The sequence below is a fragment of the Podarcis filfolensis genome (genome assembly GCF_964270895.1).
Source record: "Podarcis filfolensis genome assembly, chromosome: 3".
Taxonomy (NCBI): domain Eukaryota; kingdom Metazoa; phylum Chordata; class Lepidosauria; order Squamata; family Lacertidae; genus Podarcis; species Podarcis filfolensis.
The window spans coordinates 37,426,591-37,449,915 of record NC_139606.1 but is presented as its reverse complement, the minus strand read 5'-3'; the positions used below and the strand labels follow the sequence as shown (position 1 = coordinate 37,449,915).

The following is a 23,325-nucleotide window of genomic DNA, read 5'->3' as shown; positions in this document are numbered from 1 at the left end:
AGTTTGAAAAAATCCCATTCCTTGCAGGTTGTTGCAAAGGTCACTTGCCCACTCAGACTTTCCCCTGGGCCAAATCAAGTGCACAGTTGCATGCAGGAGACACTGACTTTCATGCAGACTGGTTGCACTTTCAAAATCTTCAAAAATGAGGCAAGATGATATGCTTTGAAATTGTACCCCCCCCCCCCCGCACTCTGCGGTAGGCTTTTCATAATTTATTCTTGCAGATTTGGCCAAGAGGAAGCTGGATCATTTCACAAGTCAATATTTAACAAATTGATGCTTTTAGCTTTATATACAGAGTGCATTTATCTGTCTATCCTTCTGATTCACAGTCAATTCATTTGCCAGCTAAACGATGCTCAAATACCTAAGTGTGAAACAAAATGTCACAGTTTCATATAACTTTTCCCCAGCTTGCCTCATGAGAAGACTGGTGTTTAAGTGGAGGGGTTTTAAGTGCTTTAAGTAGGCAGATGTGCTGTTCATCTGAGGGTAAACCTGGAATCCAGATGTGTTTCCACTCACTACTCTAATCCTCAATTATTTACCTGGCTCCCTTCAGCCGCTCCAGCCTTAATTAATCGCACAGTTGCTACAATCAGCTTCACAGCCGCCACCACATTTCTATTTAAAAACCCAGAGTAACCAACACTGGACTACACTTCAGGGTTGCAGTATACTAACTACACTACCAGGTTCCAGAAGATAGTCACAACATCACAACTTTGCTGAAGCTAAGCAGGTCTGGGTCTGGTCAGTGCCTGGATAGGTGAAACGCATGCTGCTTTGAGATCCATAATGAAAGAAAGGCAGGATATAAAGGCATGAAAATAAATAGACCTCCCATATACAGAAAAAAATAATGCATCATTCATGCTATCTCAGTCATGGTTCCATTCCCTGCAAAATGAGTAAACTAATGTTGGTCTCTATCTTCAGCTTCATTAGCATTTACAGAATTTTTTTTTTAAATGCTTACATATCACTCAGCACTACATCAAAATCCCAGATTATTGAATTGTTTTCTATGGGACAAAATTACTTCTCCACCAGCTAATCCTTGTAAACCTCTGAATGGTGTGACAGCAAGACTGCTAGAGTTTCAGCACCTCAGACAGCTCCAGGTGCCCAAGGCTGCTTTTACTAAAAACAATTAAACAAGGGCTTAAAGTTAGGAACAGCTGGGTGTAACACAGAATAATAGAATTGTGGAGTTGAAAGGGACCCCGAAAGTCATTAATTCAACACCCCGCGATGCAGGAATCTCAATTAAAGCATCCATGGCAGATGACCATCCAACCTAGGAAATAGTCCACCACCTTTCAAGGGAGTCTGTTCCCCTATCGATCAGCTCTTATTGTCAAAATGTTCCTCCTGATGCTTAGTTGGAATCTCCTTTCTTGTAACTTGAATTTCCCTCTGCTGCTGTAGGCACTTACCTGTCAGTAAGTCCCACTGAAGTCAGTGCAGCTTACTTCTGAGCAGATACTGTAATACTGTATAATTTCCTTGATTATACAGTCATAGACCTGTAGAGTCGGAAGGGACCACGAGCGTTATCTAGTCCAACCCTCTGCAATGCAGGAATATTTTACCCAACGTGGGGATTGTACTCACAACCTTGAGATTAAGAGTCTCATACTCTACCAACGTAGCTATAGGAATGAACTTCAAACACTAACTTGGGTCTGCTGTCTCTAAATTACCAAGAGAACACAAGAGGGCAGGAAAAAACTAAAAAATGGATTTTGTAGAGTCCTGGAAGAGACTTTCTGGAAGCTGCACTACACTTTTGCCTTGTCTTTGGGATCTGCAATTCTGCCACCTCTTAACTGGGCAGTTAAGAAGAATTTTGTATTACTTTTTACCTCCTGTGGTGTGATGTGCTCTCTCTCCCACCACCCACCCCATTCACATTGTATTGTTGTTGTTTTAAAAAAAGAACAGTCAAAAGTAAGATAAACATTTTGTAATATGGGTGTGAATGTTTCCTGGCATGAGTGTTCCTTGTTTCCTGTCTATTTATTTATTAAATTTATACCCCAACCCTTCCTTCCAAAGTAGCCCAGGATGGCATATGGAATGGATAAACATGCAAGTTGTGATTCATTAATTGTTACTAGTGCTAAGCTAAATGCAGTGGGTGTTGAAAACAGTTTTGTGCCCCTTGAACCATTCTCCTCGTTGATGCTTTTTGCGGGGAGGGGGGGGAGTCTTAAAAGGTGTTAAAATATTACAGGAAATGAGGATTTACAGATTTTTATTTTTAATGCCAGCATTTATGTACCTTTTTAAGAGGCTTAAAAGGTGCCTCTCAATGCAGTTTAGCACACAAAACACCAGCAGAGTACCAATTATTAGTTTATGCATGTAGCTAAAGGCCTTTCCATGGCTTGCTTTATTACTCCAAATCTATTCCTAGAACTTGGAAAAACAGATTGCATTTGTCTGTTAGAGATGCTGTGGGGCCCACTAGCAGCTTCTGCTTTATTTTTCTGTATTTATATTTACCTGCTTAGTCTGCCTTTTGACAACTTAACAATACTAGGTTAATTGTTATAATTTGTACCATTATAAAGTACTGCTAAACAGTGATTGGCAGGAAATGGACTCAATAAACCATTTAGCCAGACATATGCATTTTTCCCCTGGACCCAAGTTCTCACATGTGATATGGTGAAAAATGTTTTATATAAACACAGGTAAGATCTCTAAACAAAGTGCCTCTCCCCGCCCCCCCCCCCCCGAACAAAAAATCCTGGCTAGTAAATTCATTGAAATCAAAGCAAAAAAAAAAAAAAAAGCAAGGCACCTGGATGTTCCAAGAGGCACAGTAAACATTATTATGGAAAATAAAAGCTTTGTTATCTAAAATACAGGAGTTGATTAAAAGATCAAAGCCATTAAGATTGTTGCTTTGAGGGAAGATTTAGTGATCTAAAAATGGTCAGAGAACCAATAGTTACAATATATGTTTCCAGATGTCACCAGTGCAAATTTACTTAATTCATTTATGATGCTGAGAATCTCTCCACCTACCCACCCCACCACTTATGTGGTTGTCATTAAAATTAATCTATCACTAATGTTCTCTATTAGGTGACCTCTATACAGCCTGACCATGGCTCTTTATAGTTCAGCAAAGTATTATGCAAAAAGTATAATCTTTTCTGAAGCTTAGAGGCAGAATGGCACAAAGAGAAAATTTCCCTGAACACCCCCTCCAAAGAACTCCACAGTGATGTCATACATTAGTATTAGGACAGGGGGTGGTGACTTGTAACACACACATGCAGGAAAGCTACTTGGGTCTTTGGAGCTTAATGGATTGAAAGAGACAGGCACAACCTTACAGCAGCCTCTGAAATAACAAGGGCAAGAATGGGGATTGCCCGATAAGATGGCTATGCCCCACTTTTAAAAATTCATTTCATTTATTACATTGTTATTCAATCCTCCCTTCCAAAGGGCCCAGAGTGACTGCCAGGTGCCATTTTATTCAGATGCCATTTAAAGTTAAGGTGATAGAGAAAATAAAGGGTAAATTATCTGAGGAAGCAAAACACTGTGCTGAGAAAAAGCTACTGAATGGCAAACACAATCTACATACACAGCCGATGCACCTGCAGTTATTCACTAAGCTTAGGTTCCAGGGACGAGCTTCAAAATATAACCTGGTCCTGCATAGTTATAAGTTACAGAGACCATTGCAACAATCTTCCATTGCCATGTCTTTTCACAGGTGGCAAACAATAGGCACAGTTGTAAGAACCATTAGGCTCCCTTGTTTCTGCATTCTCTCTCTATGTGTGTATATATAAGAAACTCTAATGAAAATCCCTGTTATTATGTATTTTACATGGTTGTTTATTTGTATATATTTTAAAATTTTATAAATGGATGTTATATGCCATTTCATGATGGCCTATACTTGTAATGCCTAATAAAGGTTTGGCAAAGAAGGGGAGAGGGAGAGAGGGAGAGAGGGAGAGAGAGAGAGAGATGCGGTCATCACTGCAGCACTGGTATGGTGTGACAAGGCCTGTTTAACTTCAAGCCATGGACCACACTAGGGGAAAAAAGGCACAATTGTACCAACACTTAATTGTTATTTCTACGTCCTCAACTTTCCTTGCTAAAGAGCCAAAATGGTGTCTGTCTGTGTGTATGTGTGTGTTGAAAAATTCAGTATGTATAGTTGCTTAAACACAAAACTAGTAGCAAAACCTAGCTGTGCCTGTGCTTTTGGCATGCATATTTTATATCTTAAAAAGGTAAAGGGACCCCTGACTGTTAGGTCCAGTTGCAGACGACTCTGGGGTTGTGGCGCTCATCTTGCTTTACTGGCCGAGGGAGCTGGCGTTTGTCATGTGGCCAGCATAACAAAGCTTCTTCTGGAGAACCAGAGCAGCGCACGGAAACACCGTTTACCTTTCCGCCGGAGCAGTACCTATTTATCTACTTGCACTTTGACATGCTTTTGAACTGCTAGGTTGGCAGGAGCTGGAACCAAGCAACAGGAGCTCACCCCGTCATGGGGATTCGAACCGCTGACCTTCCGATTGGCAAGCCCTAGGCTCTGTGGTTTAGACCACAGCACCACCCACGTCCCTTACACACTTCTTATTCTGTTCCAGTCTCATCAGCTGTCAGATTATCACAGACTGCTCCATGTGTAGTTGTTGTCTGCTATGTGGATCCACTTGTGGGACCTGGGTTTGCTCTTAAAGAGCAACCACTTGCCTTTCGGAGAAAAATCTCTGGCTGGAATTTATTCTCTGTATATGAAGGAATGCCAAGCCAAAGATGAGCTGCATAGGAGCAACTTCTCAAATCTAGGCTCAGTGACCGTGTCACAAATGAAGAGATAATGAAGAGACAAATGAAGAGATAAAGCAAGTATGAACAACACTTAATGGTCTTATTCACCAAGAATTTAGTTTGGATCCATTCAAACAGGTTTCAAACTTGTAAAGTGGAGAGGGGGGTGTAGCTGTCCAGATATTGTTGGATGCCAACTTCCATCAGCCCCACCCCAGCACACCCAAAGGTCAGCAATAATTGGAATCCAACATTTGGTCCCTGACCCATTCCTGTTGTAAAGTTTGCTTGGTTGCAACCTGGAGATCTGCGCTTTGTTCCTTAAATTGCCCTTTGTGGCAAAGGGATGCTGTTAATGTCCCATATTGGACAGTTGATCTTCTTCTCTTAGTGTGGAATGCACAAACATCAAACTATTTTCTCAATGCATAATTTGGCTTGAGAATCATTTATGCCCTTTTCTGAGCCCATCCACCCTCTAAAATATAGTGAGAGGTGACCAAAGACAGGGCCTTCTTCACTGTGGTCCTCTGCCTTCAGAATTCTCTCCTAGGGAGGTTTGCCGGGTGCCACCCTTGCTTTCTGTTGAGAACCAGGTGAAAATATTCTCATTTGTTCCAGCATTTTAGATCAGTCCATTTTATATTTCCATGCTAGAATGTTACCATTTTACTGTGTTAATGTTTACTGTCTTACAGCAAAAACCCTATAAAGGTCTGCTAAATCCCATTGACTTCAACGAGGCCTATTCCCAGGCAAGTGGGTATGTCACGTATTTTATTATATTTTTTTCGTTTCATTTTAATTTTCTGTGGGTCCCTTTGAGAGCTTTGGCTAATAAATCTTTTGGATGAAACAATTGTAGCTGTTTTGAACAGGATGTTAAATGACAAGGCTATTTATTTTAGAGAGATTGTCATTTTTCTTTGAGTTGCAAACATTGGTAATAATAGTGGAAACATGGTTTGTATGTCCTGTTATGATTATTTGACTTGGAAATAGTGAAAGAATTAAAGCTCCCCGGCACTACCACCACCACCTTGGAAGCCTGTTGTATTCACATGCCATACTTAGATCCATTCTGCATCATTACGTAGGCAGCATACAAATATAAAAAGGCCTTTCAAGAATTTCCATGTGCATATCATTTGCAAATCATGATCCTGGTTGCTTACCCAGAATAAATCATTCCCCCTGCAGCAAGACAATCAAAAAGCACAATTGGATTTTGTCACCTTTCTCCAACACATCTTGATTATAGAAATGCTACTTAATAGAAAAGGGTATTACAAGGTAGAGGAGCAGATTTCAGCCTTCCACTCTTAAGCCTCCTCACCTCACCTCACACGCAATGGCTATGTTTTATGAGTGTTTGCAATGTGACCAATGTCTGAAGAGTATTTTTTAAAAATAATTCTAAATTAGCTTTCTGTCTCCAACTCCCCAAACATTTAAGTGGTACTTCCTTGGAAACAAAATAATAACGGCAGCACTCAAGCAGCAAGAATTCATGAAAGATGTTCAAACCCAGCAAAAAGGAGCAATAATGGCCAGGTCTGTTTGATCTGATTCCAAAGTAACATATTGGGAGCAATATGAGATATTGTTAAGGAATTTAATGCAGTCGAGCAGTATCCTCCTCCAAACTACACCTTCAATATAAGCCTAGATTATTTCAATCTTTGAGTTATGGTACAATAATGTGAAAAGAGGCTGATTCCACTTGCATGGCAATGAAGCATCCTTAAAGGGTGTTTGATGATCATCAAGGAGAGAAGTGGGTCTTTTTGCACATTGTGCATAACAAGTTGCCTACAAATGCTTAGAAAACATTTTTGAAAAGACTGCACAGAAACAGCCACATAAACATTAAACGAGAGGTGGGGGGAAGAAGTATGAGCTGATCATTAGCAAGAAATGATGTACCAGTACCAAAATATTTGATGAAGTTATGTGACAAAACTGAACAATCAATTATATGACTGAGATTGCTCTAGAACGGGATAATTATTGCAAACACCTGTTATAATCAGGCTCACTTCTCTTTGTTTCAAAAGAAAAGAAACTAGAGAAGAACAACTCTTGACACAGAAAATGACTTGAATTAATTGGATCATAGAATTGTGGAGTTGTAAGGGACTTCAAGGATCATGTAGTTCATCCCCTTGCAATTCAGGAATCTCAGTTCAGAAAACAATCTATTGAAATGGGGCAAGGGATAAGGATTCCTTCTTCCGGCAGTAGGCTAGAGCTCTCTACTTCCATCCTGGCTCCTGTTGTGTTTTGCATCTACCTGCCAGAGCCTCAGGCAAATGCAAAGGCTGCAGTTTCTGCATTTGACAATGTACTTGTAGGTATGTTGCACCCCATGAAAAAAGGCTTCCCTTCAACATTCATGTCAGGAAGTAAGGCCGCTCCACTTCCTTGTGGGACGGTGTTGTGGGCAGGCCATGCGCTCTCCCCGTGCACCGCGGGGGCGTGGCAGTGCCCCTGCATCATAGGGGAGTCCCGGCCACGTCACACTCCCGGCCAACCTATCCAGTTGGCCAGGGGGCGTGGCTTAACATCAAAACTATGTATGTTGCCCTGTCTCTGATAAATCACTGCCTTTGTTCTGTCTTGGTTTTGCTTTAGTTGGAGAAGTTTGGCCTTCAGGAATTAAATCTCTCGAGCAGGGAGCAGATTGACTCTAATGCACACACGTGTACAGGCACATAGACAGACAGGAAATGCCAGTGCACGGCTTCCCTTCAACTCCCACATCTGCTTGTCCCAACAGTACACGTTGCTGAATGTCTTTGAATTGCAGCTATTCCATAGTAAGTGCCACCAGATCCACTGGGAGATTAAACATTCCATTCAACTTTCTTTTTTAAAGCACAAACTCTCACTGTCAATTTTAATGTACAGAAGCTAGAGAATAGCCTTCGGCAAAGTGTGTGTGTAAGCACACCACTCAGGCAGAGAGCCTAATGGGGATACAAGGGTCTTAAATGTAACCATGATTCTCTGTTTTTATCTAGGACATGTTGGAAGGTATGGAAGCCAGGTCTAGCAAACAGGATATCAGCAGAAGCCAGACTCCAGTCTACCCTGGTATATATACCATGTAATTTTAGAATAATGTGAACATTCCACTCTATCGACCTTCCATTTTCACACTTGATGGGTGTTTTTTTATTTCCTGGCAATCATGACTAATAAGGAGTGTTAACAATTCTAATGACAATGACAATGACGAAATACTGCCTATAGGAAAAGGATGCATATGCATTGCCTTGACTGCATATGTGTTTCAGGAAGAAATTGTAATTCTTATGTAAAAATAATTTAAGTGCCATCCTATAATGCTGCCTTTCATAAGAACAGAAACAAAATGGAATTTTAACATGTTTCTGAACCACATGCCTTCATTTCCTTTTACAGTGCAAAATGGAAACAGTATGATCTAAGATTCAGAAAAATTATTCTGATCCATCTTTCTGGATCAAAAGAAAACTAGTTATCCTTGGTGTCTTTCTGGACACATAAACATTGAAAACAGAATATGATACTTATTGGTATATACTTCATAAGCACATCCAAATGAAACCCCACTCGGAGCAAGGGTTCCAAATGATTTATAGATATGTATTTAAATTGGGCACTACAATTAATTCACTGAACATAGCTGTACCCTTGATCTTGTTTTAGCAAAAAGTAGCAGTCCCTGACACAAGTCAAAACACATGCACACAACATACTGTATCGCCAGCTTCATAAAGCAGCCAGAATAACTTCCTAATGCAAATGTTGTGATTCTGAGCAAACGCTTACTCTGAAACAAGTACTGTCGTGGTCAATTCCTAAAAGAAACAATGGTCATTTATTGTACAAATAATGCTCTGGTACCAAAGAACACAATCCATCTGAAAGTTTTCTGAGTATATGCCTAGCTTTGGCTGGACTATGTCTCAACAAAAGTATTTTAATTAAATTACTACCCGCTCCTACCACATTTATATCCAACTCCCCCTGCCCCAAAGAGCTTAATATAGTATACATGGTTCTCCCCTCCCCATTTTTATTCTCACAACAACCCTGTGAGGTAGGTAATTTAGGCTTAGAAATTATGATTGGCCCAAGGGCTCCCAATGAACTGCATGGATGGATGGGGATTTGAACTCTGGTCTCCCAAGGCCCTAGTCCACCACTCTAACCACTACATCACAAGCATGCCACATATATTCTGTCATGTCTACTTCTAAAAGTAGTAATAATTGTTGTTTTTAAAGCGTAAGTGTAAATAACTGACAAAGCAATAAATTTGCTGTTAAGTTTTCAGACGTTCTGCAAATTCACACTTCATTCCTGCAGGCAATTATTGTGAATATGCATGTTAAGTGTATCAGCATTTTAGCTACAGCTGTTTAAGCAACCGGCGTCTCATTTCTCCCACACTATTTTTTTTTTTATGCCCAGAGACGCAGCTTCTCACCTCTTGTTATTCTGTCATAATCAGTACTTTCAGAACAGTATTTGCCTCAAAATTGATTTTGCTGACCTTCTGAAAATTATGAATAGTGTTTTTCAGTGCCAATTTCACTCTTCCTGAACGACCTCTGATTGGTAGGTATAAGAGCAGACTTCTGCTCTTTTAGCACCACTGAAGCGTTTTATATGATTGGACTTGTTGCTAGGTGCAGTATCTTTAATAACCATTTCCTTTCCTTTTGTTTAGCCTCTCAGATTCTGCTACTACTTATTGATTCTATTAACCTCAGACATCCATTCAAGGGCATTCTAAGTCCCGAACCAGTTGCTCCTCATGTCTGCAGGATTGTCAGAGCACACAGGGAAAGGCTGTGGCAGCAAAGCCTTCTTCATTTGCTACACTACTGCAATGATGTATGGAAATATCCACAGTATGTGATATGCAGGCTATTTTGTTTTTCTTTAAAAGACCAAATCAAACCCAAACACCTAATAAAAGACAGTGGAGCAATTTGCACCAAGCTCAAATTCCACTGTGAAAAGGCTTCTGCAAGTGTGCAAATTTATTGTGGCAAATCATGCTGGCTGCATCCACTTCCCAACACGGATATGCTTGTTCCTACAATCAGCATTTTCACGCTGTTTCCAGGAGAAGCATAGGTCCAGTTCACACAGTCATTAGGTGGGAATACTGTTTGTAGGCCAGGGTGTGGACTACTTGCTAGCTACACTTATGACACACCATGCAGCACTGGATAGAGACCCCTTGATCACAGGTGCAATGTTGCTTGCATGTGGCCATAAAGGACATAACTGAATACCATTACTCTTAGGCTGCCAGACAGGATCTCCTTCAATTGTGCAGGCTGGTTACAGTAGTTCAGAAGGCCTTGCAATCTTGTTGTGGGCTTCATGCCTGAAGTATGCAAGGCAAGAGCTGAGAGTGGAGAAAGCCAAAACCAAAAGTGGGCACAGCCCTGTCCCTCCGTCTCTCTGTGGCAACCCTCTCTCTTTCTGACATTCTAGCACTCCCTTTTCTATCTCTGTACCACTGGTGCCATCTCTGGGGTGCCCTGGATGCCTGGGCACCCACAAAATTTCTACTGTGGGTGCCCAGCCACCATGTTGCACATGCACATGCTCCTTGGCCTCAGTCTGCCACCTGCTGCCTTACCTCCGCTGGCTCTCTGGTGCTGCGGCAGCCAGGGGTGTCACAAGGGGGGAGGCAGTGTGTCTCAGGTGCCATGTCTGGAGGGGTGACAAGAAGGCACCTTGCGGGGTGCTTGCCCCGTTGCCCCCAGGTGCGGCAGCACGAGCAGCCATCACGCCACTACCACAGCGGCATGTGGAGGATGCTCTCTTCATGTCTGCAGCCGCAAGCAGAGGATACCACCACCATCCATACAGCGCTTGGGCGGCACCAGCGGCAAACCGCTACGTACAACGCATGCAGGGTGTTGCACGCATGCGCTGTACGTAGCAACGCCACACATGCGTCGTACATAGCAGCGCAACGTGTGCACAGTCGGCAGTTTGCCCTGCCCCGGGTGTCAGTTAGCCTTCGTTCACCCCTGGCAGCAGTGACTGGGCTGGGGCCTCCACCTCCGCTGCAAGGCCTCTGTTGGGGCCTGCTGCGGCCACAGCCATGCTTCCAGGGTGCATCTGTGGCCTCAGTGGAGGCCTCGTGGTGGAGACCTTGGCCTGGTTGCAACGGCGGGGGTTGGGCAGCGGAGTGCCATCTCCACAGGCCGTGTGGGCTGCAACAGAGGCCCCGTGGCAGAGGTGGGGGCTCCGGCCCAGTTGCCACTGCAGTGCCAGCACACCTGCACATGGTGTCATGACATCATGTTGTGCACACGCCCAACTGGGCACCCAAATCTGGGCACCTACTCTGCTCTTTGCCACCTCTCTCACTCTCTTTTTCTCCCCATGTACCAGGCTCTCTGAGGAGGGGGGCTGCCAGAGGGCTGAACTCTTTGCTTAAATGAGGTTCACTCCTTCCTTCCATTGCCCCATACACTCCAGCTTCCCTTCTTCCCTCTTTCTCCCCATTTGAGCCCTCCTCATCAAAGGCTACATAAAATTAGGCCAAGGGTTGTTGTTATCCTCCCTCCAAACTGATTTCTTTATTTATTTTCCTGTTTGCTGAGATAAAATTAAATGAAACCTGAAGTGGCAGGCCTATTATTAACTTTGTGAGGGGGGGAATGCATATTTCCATAACTAATGGTTTAGCACCTTAGAGTTACATTTAGCATAGCAGTAAATGTTTAGGGGATACATGCGTAAGGAGTGTAAATTATTCCAGCCCAGTGGCAGGAACACGGATTCAGCCACACCCAACCTGGGATGTGATTATTAAGCACTGATTGATACTGAAGTGAAACTGGGGCTCTGTGATGAAAAGAGAGCAGCTGGAGTATCCCTTAAGTAAAAGACACTTTTATGTGACATTTTTAAAATTAATGTGCCTCATTCTAAAATTTCAAATGTTGCTCAAACACAGGAAACCACCCAATTACAATTTCTCAGATAATGCCAGTTTGATTTATAAATGTCAAAATAGGTCGGCACCAGTGTGTGAAGTGTTTTAGCTTGCGGGGGGGTGGGGGGGCGGACCTTCTTTTGTGATAATGTTATATATGTGCTAGATAAGCATATCCATTTTTCTCCAGTTCTATGCAGGTTGGGGGGGGGGGCACCTTTCATGGGCCACCTGTCAATTGTTGGTCAGACACTAATGGACTATGCAAAACTGAAATCTTAGTGCTTGCTCTGGGAAAGAAAGCCACATCATTTTGACTTTCTTTTCAGGGACAATGTTTCAGGCAGGGTCTTCTTACCCACAGAGGCTAGTGGCGCGAGGCGCTAGGGTGCCAAGTTCTGGAGGGTGCCAGGGAAGAGGCAGAGGCTGGACACGGCACTTCCTGGCATCAGCTCACTGCCCTTGCCCACCTCCGGCATGTAGCGTCACTCCCGGAGCCACCTTCTGCCATGGCCAGCGCGGCACGAAGCGGCCAGCTGAGCCGGGAGGCGCTGCGTTCAGCCTCCGCCTCTTCCCTGCCGGAGGAGCTGCCCTCCAGCTGCTGCACACCTCCTCCAGCCTCGCTGGCAGCACCAACCTCCCTAAAAAAAGGTGGACAACTCTGGGAAATGGGGAGGGGGAGCGCCGGAGGAAGCTTTGCACCACAGTGCCGGATATGCTTAAGACGGCCCTGGTTTCAGAAAATAAATGGAAATGGCCTCCTTCCTCTTTCTAGGGCCAGGCATTGAGATTCTGATTTGCGTGGTGCAGGTCAGCTGACATTTTGCCTTTGCAGGTAAAAGAATTGGGATAGGGAGAAAGACAAACAAATCACCCACCCACTATGAGCTCCCTCAGCTTATAGTAAGAATCCTTCTTTTGAATGGAATTGCAATGCGCCTTCTATTTACCGTATTTTTCGCCCTATAGGACGCACTTTTTCCCCTCCAAAAATGAAGGGAAAATGTGTGTGTGTCCTATGGGGCGAATGCAGGCTTTCGCTGAAGCTTGGAGAGTTAGAGGGGTCGGTGCGCACCGGCCCCTCTCGCTCTCCAGGCTTCAGGAAGACATCCGCAGCCTAGGCAGCCCTGCGGGAGTTCCCGCAGGGTTGTCTAGGCTGCGGATAGCAGCCTGTTTCCCGGAGCGCCGGGCGCGCTGAAAGCAGAACGCCCGGCGCTTCGGGAACACATCCGCAGCCTAGGCAGCCCTGCGGGAGTTCCCGCAGGGCTGTCTAGGCTGCGGATAGCAGCCTGCCGCCCGGTGCGAGGGGCGCCCTGAAGCAGAGCGCCCCTCGCACCGGGCAGACATCCGCAGCGTGGGGAACCCTGCAGGAGTTCCCCGCAGGGCTCCCCATGCTGCGGATAGCAGCCTGCCGCCCGGCGCGCAGGGCGCCCTGAAGCAGAGTGCCCCTCGCGCCGGGCAGACATCCGCAGCGTGGGGAGCCCTGCAGGAGTTCCCCGCAGGGCTCCCCACTTCGGATAGCAGCCTGCCACCCGGCGGGCAGGGCGCGCTGAAGCAGAGCGCCCCGCGAGCCGGGCACACATCGGCCAGCCCCACAAGCTCAGGGGACAGCATGGAGGCGCAGCGCCGCCATCCCGCTGTTCCTCGACCTGGTTCGGTTTCCCCGACCTGGTTTTGGGGGGGGGGAAATAAAGGAATTTTTTTTTCCTTTGTCCCCCCCCCCAAAAAAACTAGGTGCGTCCTATGGGACGGAGCGTCCTATGGGACGAAAAATACGGTACTTTGAATTCAATTTGATTTACGGAAGGTGATGATATGAAGATTGAATAATGGAAGAGATCTGGCTTAATTTAAGAGAAACTGTGTGTGGAGCAAGATCTGGATCATCTGGGCTGTAATTAATTTAGCAAGAAATGATTTGGGTGATATGCAAATTAGTGTAAGGTGTTGGTTTTTTTAAGGTGGAGGCTGACTTGAATAGGAAATGGATTGGGCTCACCTTCGGTGAAATTTTAATTCTAGTAATTATTTTCAATTTTCATATATACCTGTAAATTAGTATGTGCAAATCTATGCAGATTAGTGCTCTCACTTTTGATGATGAGTATCTTATTTTCAGCGATGCAAAGCGGCCACCATAGCTGTCAGGGAACTGACATCGGAGCCAAGAGTGGAGGTAGGGCTCTCCGACGATGCAGGAGAAGGGACCAGCAGGGAGAGAAAAACACTTCCCTTGGGGAAGGAAATCGGCGTGACACCAGGAAGGAAGGGGAGCAGGGAAGGTCTTCGGTGAGAGGGCTCCAAGACTCTTCCGCAGAGACCAGCGGGGAGAGCCCAGGACCTCCGCTGGCCACGCCCACTCTGCGCAGAAGACTTCCGCGCAGGGAGGCTAGGCGGAGACTTGGCGTACAACAGCTTTTATGTTGGAAGAAGTTCAGGGAACGCCCACTGACGGATTCTGCCAGTGACTGAGACAGTCGCCTTGTAAGGGCTGTCAAATCAGGGAAAGGTTTAGCTACACCAACAGCTGGGAGCAGTTTGGAATTTACGCACAAGCAACCCCAATTCCCATTACAATAGCATTGTAACATGATTGGAAATGCTGCGGAATCTATTGTTGTGAATAAAAGTGTGGTAACCTGGTTTCCGATAGAATGCAAGATTTTACTTCCTAAGAACCATACCCACTTTCTAAGAAGATCCCACCAGGAATATGACGCATATATATTGTACAATGCTTAACAGCAAAAGGTAGGTTTGGAAGTGAGGGTGGATCTAGGTTCTACGTGTGAGAGAAGCAGTATTTATACAATGCATACTTTTTCAACATATCACATATAAGTATATATGATAAAAGAAATTCCTATTTCTTACCTACATTTCCAGTCATTAAGTATGAATTCTGAAAGTCCATCATCCCCATTCCAACAATGTGTATAAAATCTTCAATCACCTGCATTAGTTCTATCGAGCCTGGATAGATCTAAAAAATGAAGGTCAGGCACACAATTACTACAAGACCTCAAAACAAACAAACTCAGTGGGACTAATGTAACACATGCATGTCCAGCATAACAAAACTATCAGAATCTGAAACTGTTATCAGGTTGAAATTGGTATCAATGACATGTGATTAAAAGGCAAGCTTTATTTTAGCCTTTAGGGTACATCATGTGTACTCAAGCATCAAGATAGAGGAGCTTTGATCTCTCCCATCTGCATACAGCGACCATGGGGTGGGCAGTTTTAGCAAAGTGTAAAGCCCTCTCTCCATGGATGATGATGATGCCAGACACCTCTCAGAGCCAGCGTGCCCCTGTTTGCATCCGTGGCGAAGGCCTGAGCAACACTGCCAACAAAGCACAACTTTGCAGGAAACATAAAGGATGGGCATTCCTTGGGATGCATCCTTTTGATTTCTTTATTTTATCCATGATTTGCTGCAGTCTGGGAGGGTTACCGTTTTTCCGTAAATAAAAATTAAAAATGATGATAATAATTATGATTATTTAAAATGTCTACTTTGGGCTTCCCACGCTGACTTTACATGGCAGGGCTTTTGCTGCTTTTGCTGGTTGTGGGAGAATTTAGAAAAGTGCCTTTTCCCATGTGAAAATCTACAGCAGTACAAATTGTTCTTGCTCAGTTGTTGATCCACTCCCACCCAACCCCAAGAAAATGTGCTGCAGTTTTAGACTATCCCCCTCCCCACCAAAACACACACACACATAGAGCATCCTAACCTGGTTAATCCTATGGAAGGACTTTTGAAAGTCTTCATGTTAAGTTCATCATCTCGTGGGTCATAAAATATGCATGTATGGTTTATAATACACAATGAATATTTTACCTAATCTAAACAATGGCAACTTGTTGGAAGCGAGCTGTTTCCAGCTAAGCAATCTCATTCTGTTTTCTTTCAAGCACTCTGAATTAAATATGTGCAAACCTAGGAGAGTCTCGTCCTATTTTCTTTCCTGGATACGACATGATTTCCTGGATGTGACAAGACTAACTGTGCAGCTTTGAATCTGAGAAAGATACCGCTCCGTAGTCCATTTGATAGAACAAATGTCCTAACTTTTTGGCAGGGATTTATTTATTTACTGAAAGCTTATGCCTTTTCCTTCTACCTGTTAAGGGCATCCAGGGCAACTTGCAGCAAAAGTAGAATAAAAAGTTAAAATATACATACATCACCATGACATTAAGAAACAGCTTCAAAAACAGCATTAATAAAACAGCAGCCGTACAAAGCTTGATAAAATAAGAATATCTATTTCAAATGCATGCAGTTTATGCAGTTGTGAAGGTTGTCTGCATGTGCACCCACAATGTACACATACTTGTATGAATGGCTGCTATAGCTTTTAAAATGTGAGGAGGAGTCAGATTCTTTGGAATTATATTTGAACATATTTTTATCAACGCTGGGGTAAAACAAGGATGCTCTTGGCAAATGTATTTTCACAGACTGCATGACTACATAGGAGCAGCCTTGCTGGATCAGAAGAAATGCCCACTTAGTCTTAACATCCTGCTTCCCACAGCGGCCTATCAGTTGCCTATTGGAAGCCAACTAAGCAGGGTCAAGGGCACAGCATCCCTCTCCCACTGTTGTTTCCCAACAGCTGAAATTCAAAGGCATGCTGCCTCTGAACCTATAATGCCTGAAATATATACATTATGAATAATAGCTATTGATCACCTTAACCTCCATGAATTTGTCTAATCCCCATCTAAGATAGTGTTCACCACCCGTCCTGCAGAAACAAAGTTCCTAAGATTAACTATGTGCTATCTGAAGGTCTTTCTTTCGTAAGTCCAGAATCTCCTGCCAAAACAGACAATGGGAACTTAGGTCATGTATATTGGTTATCTATTTATTGCCAAGTTCAATTTAAAGTCATGGCATTAACCTTTAATGCTGAAGAACTACTTTCTCTCTGTTCAAACAATGAGTTTGGTAGAGATGCCCTGCTCTCTGTCTCATCACCTGTAAGAAAGGTAGGTGCACCAAAAGCTTGGAATGCTCTCTCTAATGTGGTCCAACAAGCACCTTCCTTTTCCAAGTGTGTGTGGGTATTGAAAACCTATTTGTTCGGACAAGCATTCAGTTCTAAACAATTTGCCTGTTCTAATCCAATGATAAATAACCACTTAAATAATGCACACAAGTAATGTCATTCTCTCTAGGTCAGGTAAGGGGCAAAGTTTCCAACAGCAAATGACTGGTAAATCTGTACAAATTTACCTGCTGCGCATCTTCCCATTTCTCTTTGTTCTCTTCATCCAGAAGGTTACTAACTATTTGAAAGAAGTTCTGAAAATTCAAGAAGACAATGAGCTTATATAACAGAAATATATAGCATGCAACGCAGTAAAAACTTTGTAGTATGTATGATGCTACTTTATATAAGGCTTGCAGCTGAAACATGGTAACGGAGAGTCCCCCTCTGTTGGCAGTAGCACATGTTCTGCTCTTCAGACATTGTGGACTACAACTCCCATCATCCCTGACTAATGGACATGCTGGTTGGGGTTGATGGAAGCTGGAGTCTAAAACCTCTGGAGGGTACCATGTTGGCTACCCCTGCCCAAGTAAAAAATAACAGTTGTGGGTTTGTGATTTCTTTTGGCTTTCACCTGTACCAGTATACTTCTGTCAATACTCAAATGAACTTATCAGGGACATTTTGTTTCCATTGGTCATTTTAAATTCTGTTGGCTGCTGCAGTTACCTTAAAGATAGAATATGAGCATCTGTGGTAACAGAAATGCTCACATGAGAGAGATTTTCTAGGAAGCAAATTTATCATTTATCCCATCCCCCGGATGTATGGGTTTATAATGCATTGCATACATTTCAAAATCAGTATGTTAAAAAAAAAATCCCCTTATCTAAAATGACTTTTTTAACAGATGGAGTGCTATAAGGACACAAACTTGTATATTGAACTGTATGGTCTAGTGAGGTTGCCAGCTATGGCAATCAGTTCACATGTTATCACAACCATGCAGGCCTTTCTAAAGTGTTAAGAAAAGCTACCATCTGTTAAGCAAAAGTTGCAATCCATTGTTGAAGAAAGGCCATTTTTCTTATTTTGTCTTTCATTCCCTGTTATGTGGCCAGTACCAAAATGTTCTTAACTACAAGAGCAAACAATTGTGTCCCTGAATCGTTTCTTCACAAATTTTGTCTCATTAATTAACATCGCCCACCAATAATGAATAAGCCAAACCTATGCACCACAATCCTATTCTACCCGGTAAACCAGTTAAAAGTTTCAGCCTTGTAAATGCCATTACACACTTTTTTCTGTCAGAAGTAGAAACTGAAATATAAAAAGATACTTTTCTCAACCTTTTTGAGCTTAAGTTATTAGTTTCTATAGCCTGCTTACTGGAATATATTTACATGAACCACATCTTGGACAGTCCACATCTAGGATTGTACTAGGTGGCTTTTAAATAACACATTTTCTGTCAGTTGGTTTCTTTCAAGTTATTCTCAAAACTCTATTTTTAACCACAATAAATACTTCAATCCATTTATACCGCTTCTATCTTTAGCTGTAAAAGTTGGGCTCAGTTTTGATAACTTTTTCTTTATAAGTAATCCAGGTTTATCCATAGTCTGTCAATTATCCTGTTACTATTTACATTTTAAAATGCAGGCCTTCATATTGATCCAAGGTCAAAAAGAAGCCAAACTGTACTGTTTTTTGCACTGTGCTTAACCAAACGTGAACACAATATATTCATTCTATATTCCTTCTGTTCCAATCACCTTTTCAAAATGAAAATAGATGTTGCTAGACAGGGCTGGCCCTATCATGAGGTGAAATGAGACAACTGCCTCAGCAGTGGGAGCTGGGGAACAGCGAATTAATGCGACATTACTCCGCTGCTCAGTGCCTGAGGGCCCCAGTCCTGCCACTCAACACCTGGCCTAGGGCGGGGCCTGATGGACTCTAGAAAGGACTGCTGCCGCCGCTGCCGCTGCTGCTACTGGGCAGAGCGGGCTCCATTTTGTTTAAATTGCTGTTATTTTTTACCTATGTCATTTTAAACTGTGGCATTAATGCTGTATTCTTAGTTTTAGATTTTGATTTATGTGGAAATTGTTTCCCATTTGGTTCTGTATTTTTTATGTGGTTTATTTATTGTTTATGACTTTTGTAATTAGGTAAATCTTGTTATGCTGTAAGCCGCCTTGAGCATTGTTTTTTAACTATGGAAAGGCGGCATACAAATAAAAAATGATGATGATGATCATGGCTGGCCACTGCTGCAACCACCACCCATCTGAGAAAGACTCCTGTCAAAGTGTTCTGCAAAGCGCCCATCTCATCCTCATGCATCTTTCTAAGGGCAAGATCTTATAGCTGAGGTGACCAGGAGAAAAAGAAGAAGAAGAGAAGAGTTTGGATTTGATATCCCGCTTTATCACTCCCCTTCAGGAGTCTCAAAGCGGCTAACAATCCCCTTTCCCTTCCTCCCCCACAACAAACACTCTGTGAGGTGAGTGGGGCTGAGAGACTTCAGAGAAGTGTGACTAGCCCAAGGTCACCCAGCAGCTGCATGTGGAGGAGCAGGGAATCAAACCCGGTTCACCAGATTACGAGTCTACCGCTCTTAACCACTACACCACACTGGCTCTCACTAGCTTTACCTCAGCAGCTAGAAATGCTTATTAAAAAAAGAGAGAGAGCTAAAAATACTAAAATAACTTTAAACCTCCAACTAATCTGTAAAGAGAATTTCTAGTTGCCCTGACAAAGTGGCAGTGGCACAGGCACTCTCCAGGACCACCTCACCCATAATGCCTCACACTGAGGAAGGACCCCCTCGCTCACAGAAAGTGGAGAGACTCCCACATTGTCAATGGCAAAACAATTTAAAAGCAAGGGGGGAGAGGTGAAGGAGTGACAGATGAGAGCAGTAGTAGGATGGCTGCTTAAGGTGGTGCCACGTGTTGTACTGACCCTCATAACAGGTGTCATTAAGGGCTGAACAAGACATATGGGAACCTGGGTTTCTGCCAAATGGCTGCAAAGCGATGTGGGGGTAAACATGATTTCCTGGGGGCGGGGAAGTGGTAGATAGAAGGGTCTTAAACCTTTCTCCCACCTGCCTCTTTTTTCCCTCATCTGCTGCCTGGGTCCATTTTTTCCTGTGACATAACATACATACACCCAGAAATCCAAGCAGATTAACAAGATCTGGACGGAGAAACTATGGGAGGAAGGAGGCAGATGTAGGAAGAGTTAAGCACACAAACTCTATGTTTGTGATGCATAATCTAGCCCTCAGTTCTTCAGAAATTATGGCATGCTGGCATTCCAAATATTAGCTGTCAAAATAAATCTAAGTTTCCAAAGCCAGGGCATAGTCTGGTCATCTTGTGTCTAGACCCGTTGTTGCGAATGTGATGTGAGAGTGCCAAACCACAAATAAATCTGTGCTCAAATCCTGAATACTCTTTGGAGGCTGAAGCACATCCCTTCTGCATTGTGCGAATAAATATTTAAAATACTAACCTTTCTGTCTTCCATATTTTACATCTCCACATGGGGAGGAAAGCTTTTCACATCACTCAGTGACTTTGCACAGTGGCTAATTAAAGTTAAAATTCATATGATCAAACACACACACACCGATCTTTCACACTTGATTATAAGTGTGGGGGAAAGGTTTTCACTTTCACAACTACATCATGAAAGCAGCTCCAGATTATGTCATAATGGAGGTCCTCTCCTAAGCACATGTTAAAGATCACTGACTCTCTTTGAACACCCTGGAATTTGTTTCCAAGTAATCATTCATAACGCATATTACTGCAGAGAAGAGTTTAAATACTTCATCACTACCAATATAATCTTGGTATGTGCACACAGTGGTACCTCGGGTTAAGTACTTAATTCGTTCTGGAGGTCCGTTCTTAACCTGAAACTGTTCTTAACCTGAAGCACCACTTTAGCTAATGGGGCCTCCTGCTGCCGCCGTGCCGCCGGAGCCCAATTTCTGTTCTTATCCTGAAGCAAAGTTCTTGACCTGAAGCACTATTTCTGGGTGAGTGGAGTCTGTAACCTGAAGCGTATGTAACCTGAAGCATATGTAACCTGAAGCATATGTAACCCAAGATACCACTGTAGTACCCTACTTCTACAGAAGACACATTAAGCTACTCAAAAACCAGTTCTGCACAGCAGTTATGACTAAACATACTTAATGTTTGTGAATGTTAATTCCATTAATTATATATATTCATGGCATCATGGCAGCTAAATCAATTGTTGCCAAAACTTTAATAACAAAATCTCTTACTACATTGTGGTGTTCACCGTGCCTGTTTCTGCAACTGACACACCACACACGGTGGATTGTCTATTAATATACTACCATTACATTTCATATGAAACACCTGTCTTCATAACTTATTCTTAGAGGGGATTGAACTGGGGTGAGGATTTCACATAATGAAGGTTTTGATGGACTTTCTGGATGCATGCCAGTTGAATGTTGGTTGAATTTGGGCTATAGGGTGATTTAAAACAGGTAACAAAGAGTCCAGGCCTTTCCTGAACATAGACTATAGGAAGTTGCTGTATATCATGCCAAACCATTGTTCCATCTAACTTGGCACTGTGTACATTGATTTCAGGCAGGGGACCATTATCAGCCATACCTGGAGATGCCAGGGACTGAACCTGTGACATTCTGTATGCCCTGCATGTGCTCTACAACTGAGTTAAAACCCTTCTCTGAAATTGCTGGAAAGCCATTAAGTGGCATCATAATGTGAACAAACCCTTAATTAGAAAATTCACAAGTGCAAAAATTACTACACTGACTAATTAGAAACGGGAAAGACAATTCTAAAGACTCGATCCGGTCTTCAGTATCAAGGCAGTGGGGAAACTCTTCATTGAATTTACATTGGGGATCTGATGAATCAGATCCCCAATATATTTGCCAGCAAATATGTAACACACCCCTCTAATATCCTACACTGCATCACTGGAACAGCAGTAATATATAGCCCATTATAAAACAGAGTGCGAATATGAGATGAGAAGGAGCTTAACCTACAATATTCCTCCCTAAAGAGATAACTTCATTTCTATAATTATTCCCTTCCCAACACCTCTGGAAGCATAAAAGATTACAAGGCTAACACAGACATCCCCTAAATGTGTCCATACTTCTAAAAGGTTAATTAAAGGCCACAAGGAAAGGCTTTCATGTTAAAAATGTCCAGAGAGCCTTATTGATTTTAATTTAGCTTTAAATGTCTTATTAGCACAATGCAAAACATCTAAAAAGCAATGTGATTTTAAGCCAACAAGCTCTAAAAAACAGAATTAGTGGTACATTTATTGTTCTCCACCCCCCCATATTCTCAAATGCTGATGTTGTTTTCTCTCCTATTAAGAATTTTGCAGCACCTAGGGATGCGGGTGGCGCTATGGGTTAAACCACAGAGCCTAGGACTTGCCGATCAGAAGGTTGGTGGTTCGAATCCCCGCGACGGGGTGAGCTCCCGTTGCTCGGTCCCTGCTCCTGCCAACCTAGCAGTTCGAAAACACATCAAAGTGCAAGTAGATAAATAGGTACCGCTCCGGGGGGAAGGTAAACGGCGTTTCCGTGTGCTGCTCTGGTTCGCCAGAAGTGGCTTAGTCATGCTGGCCACATGACCCGGAAGCTGTACGCCGGCTCCCTCGGCCAGTAAAGCGAGATAAGCGTCGCAACCTGAGTCGGCCATGACTGGACCTAATGGTCAGGGATCCCTTTACCTTTTTAGGGCACTCATGGTACTAAATGAGAGGCCCTGTCTGAATAATATTCTTTGTGGGTAGGCACTATTCATGGTGGACAGTGGAATTATTCCACTAGGCTTGCCTGTCCCTCCTCTGGATATTTCCACTTGAATGTTTGCATACAGTCTACATGGGGGAAATCCAGTGTGGGTGTGCTTATAGGCCTCGGGAGAGCTCAAGGATCAGATGGAGAGGATACTGTGGGTGATGGTAACGAAAGCCGCTGAAAGGTCCAGCAGATCCAATAGGGACACACTCCCCTTGTCCAATTCCTGGTGCAAGTCGTCCACCTAGGTGACCAAAGGCGCTTCTGTCCCTCAACCAGGCTTGAAACTAGAGTGAAATGGATCTAGATAATCCATCTCATCCCGAAACCCCTGGAGATGGGACTCCACCACATGCTCTAGTAACCTAGCCCAGAAATGCAGCGCTGGAAACTGCTGATAATTATCCAGTATGGTGGGATTCAGGGAAGGATTTTTCAATAGAAATCTTAACACTGCCTTCTTTAGGCATACTAGGATCCTGACTTGTTGTATGTAAGGAGGCACTGACCACTCTCTTTACCTGCTTGGCCAGTTCCCCAGTGGCCTATTTAATGAGACAGGAAGGGCAACGATCTAGCACACATGTGGTAGCTCTCCAAGGATCCCTTCACATTCTTGGGCTGTACAAATGGGAAAGAATCCATTATCACTGGAAAAGCTGGAGTCAAAGTTA

At 43.3% G+C, this 23,325-nt stretch overlaps 1 protein-coding gene across 5 annotated transcripts in view; it reads right to left on the bottom strand.

Annotated features, from left to right (window-relative positions):
- The window catches only part of ADGRB3 (adhesion G protein-coupled receptor B3), a 437,944-nt gene that overhangs the window by 209,231 nt on the left and 205,388 nt on the right, over positions 1-23,325 (bottom strand). For all 5 annotated transcript variants that reach the window (XM_083607031.1, XM_083607028.1, XM_083607027.1 and 2 more), the window contains 2 exons: positions 17,037-17,105; positions 14,657-14,765 (listed from right to left, as the gene is read on the bottom strand). In XM_083607031.1, coding sequence (XP_083463157.1) covers positions 14,657-14,765; positions 17,037-17,105 — 178 coding nt within the window. The remainder of the gene's footprint in view (positions 1-14,656; positions 14,766-17,036; positions 17,106-23,325) is intronic.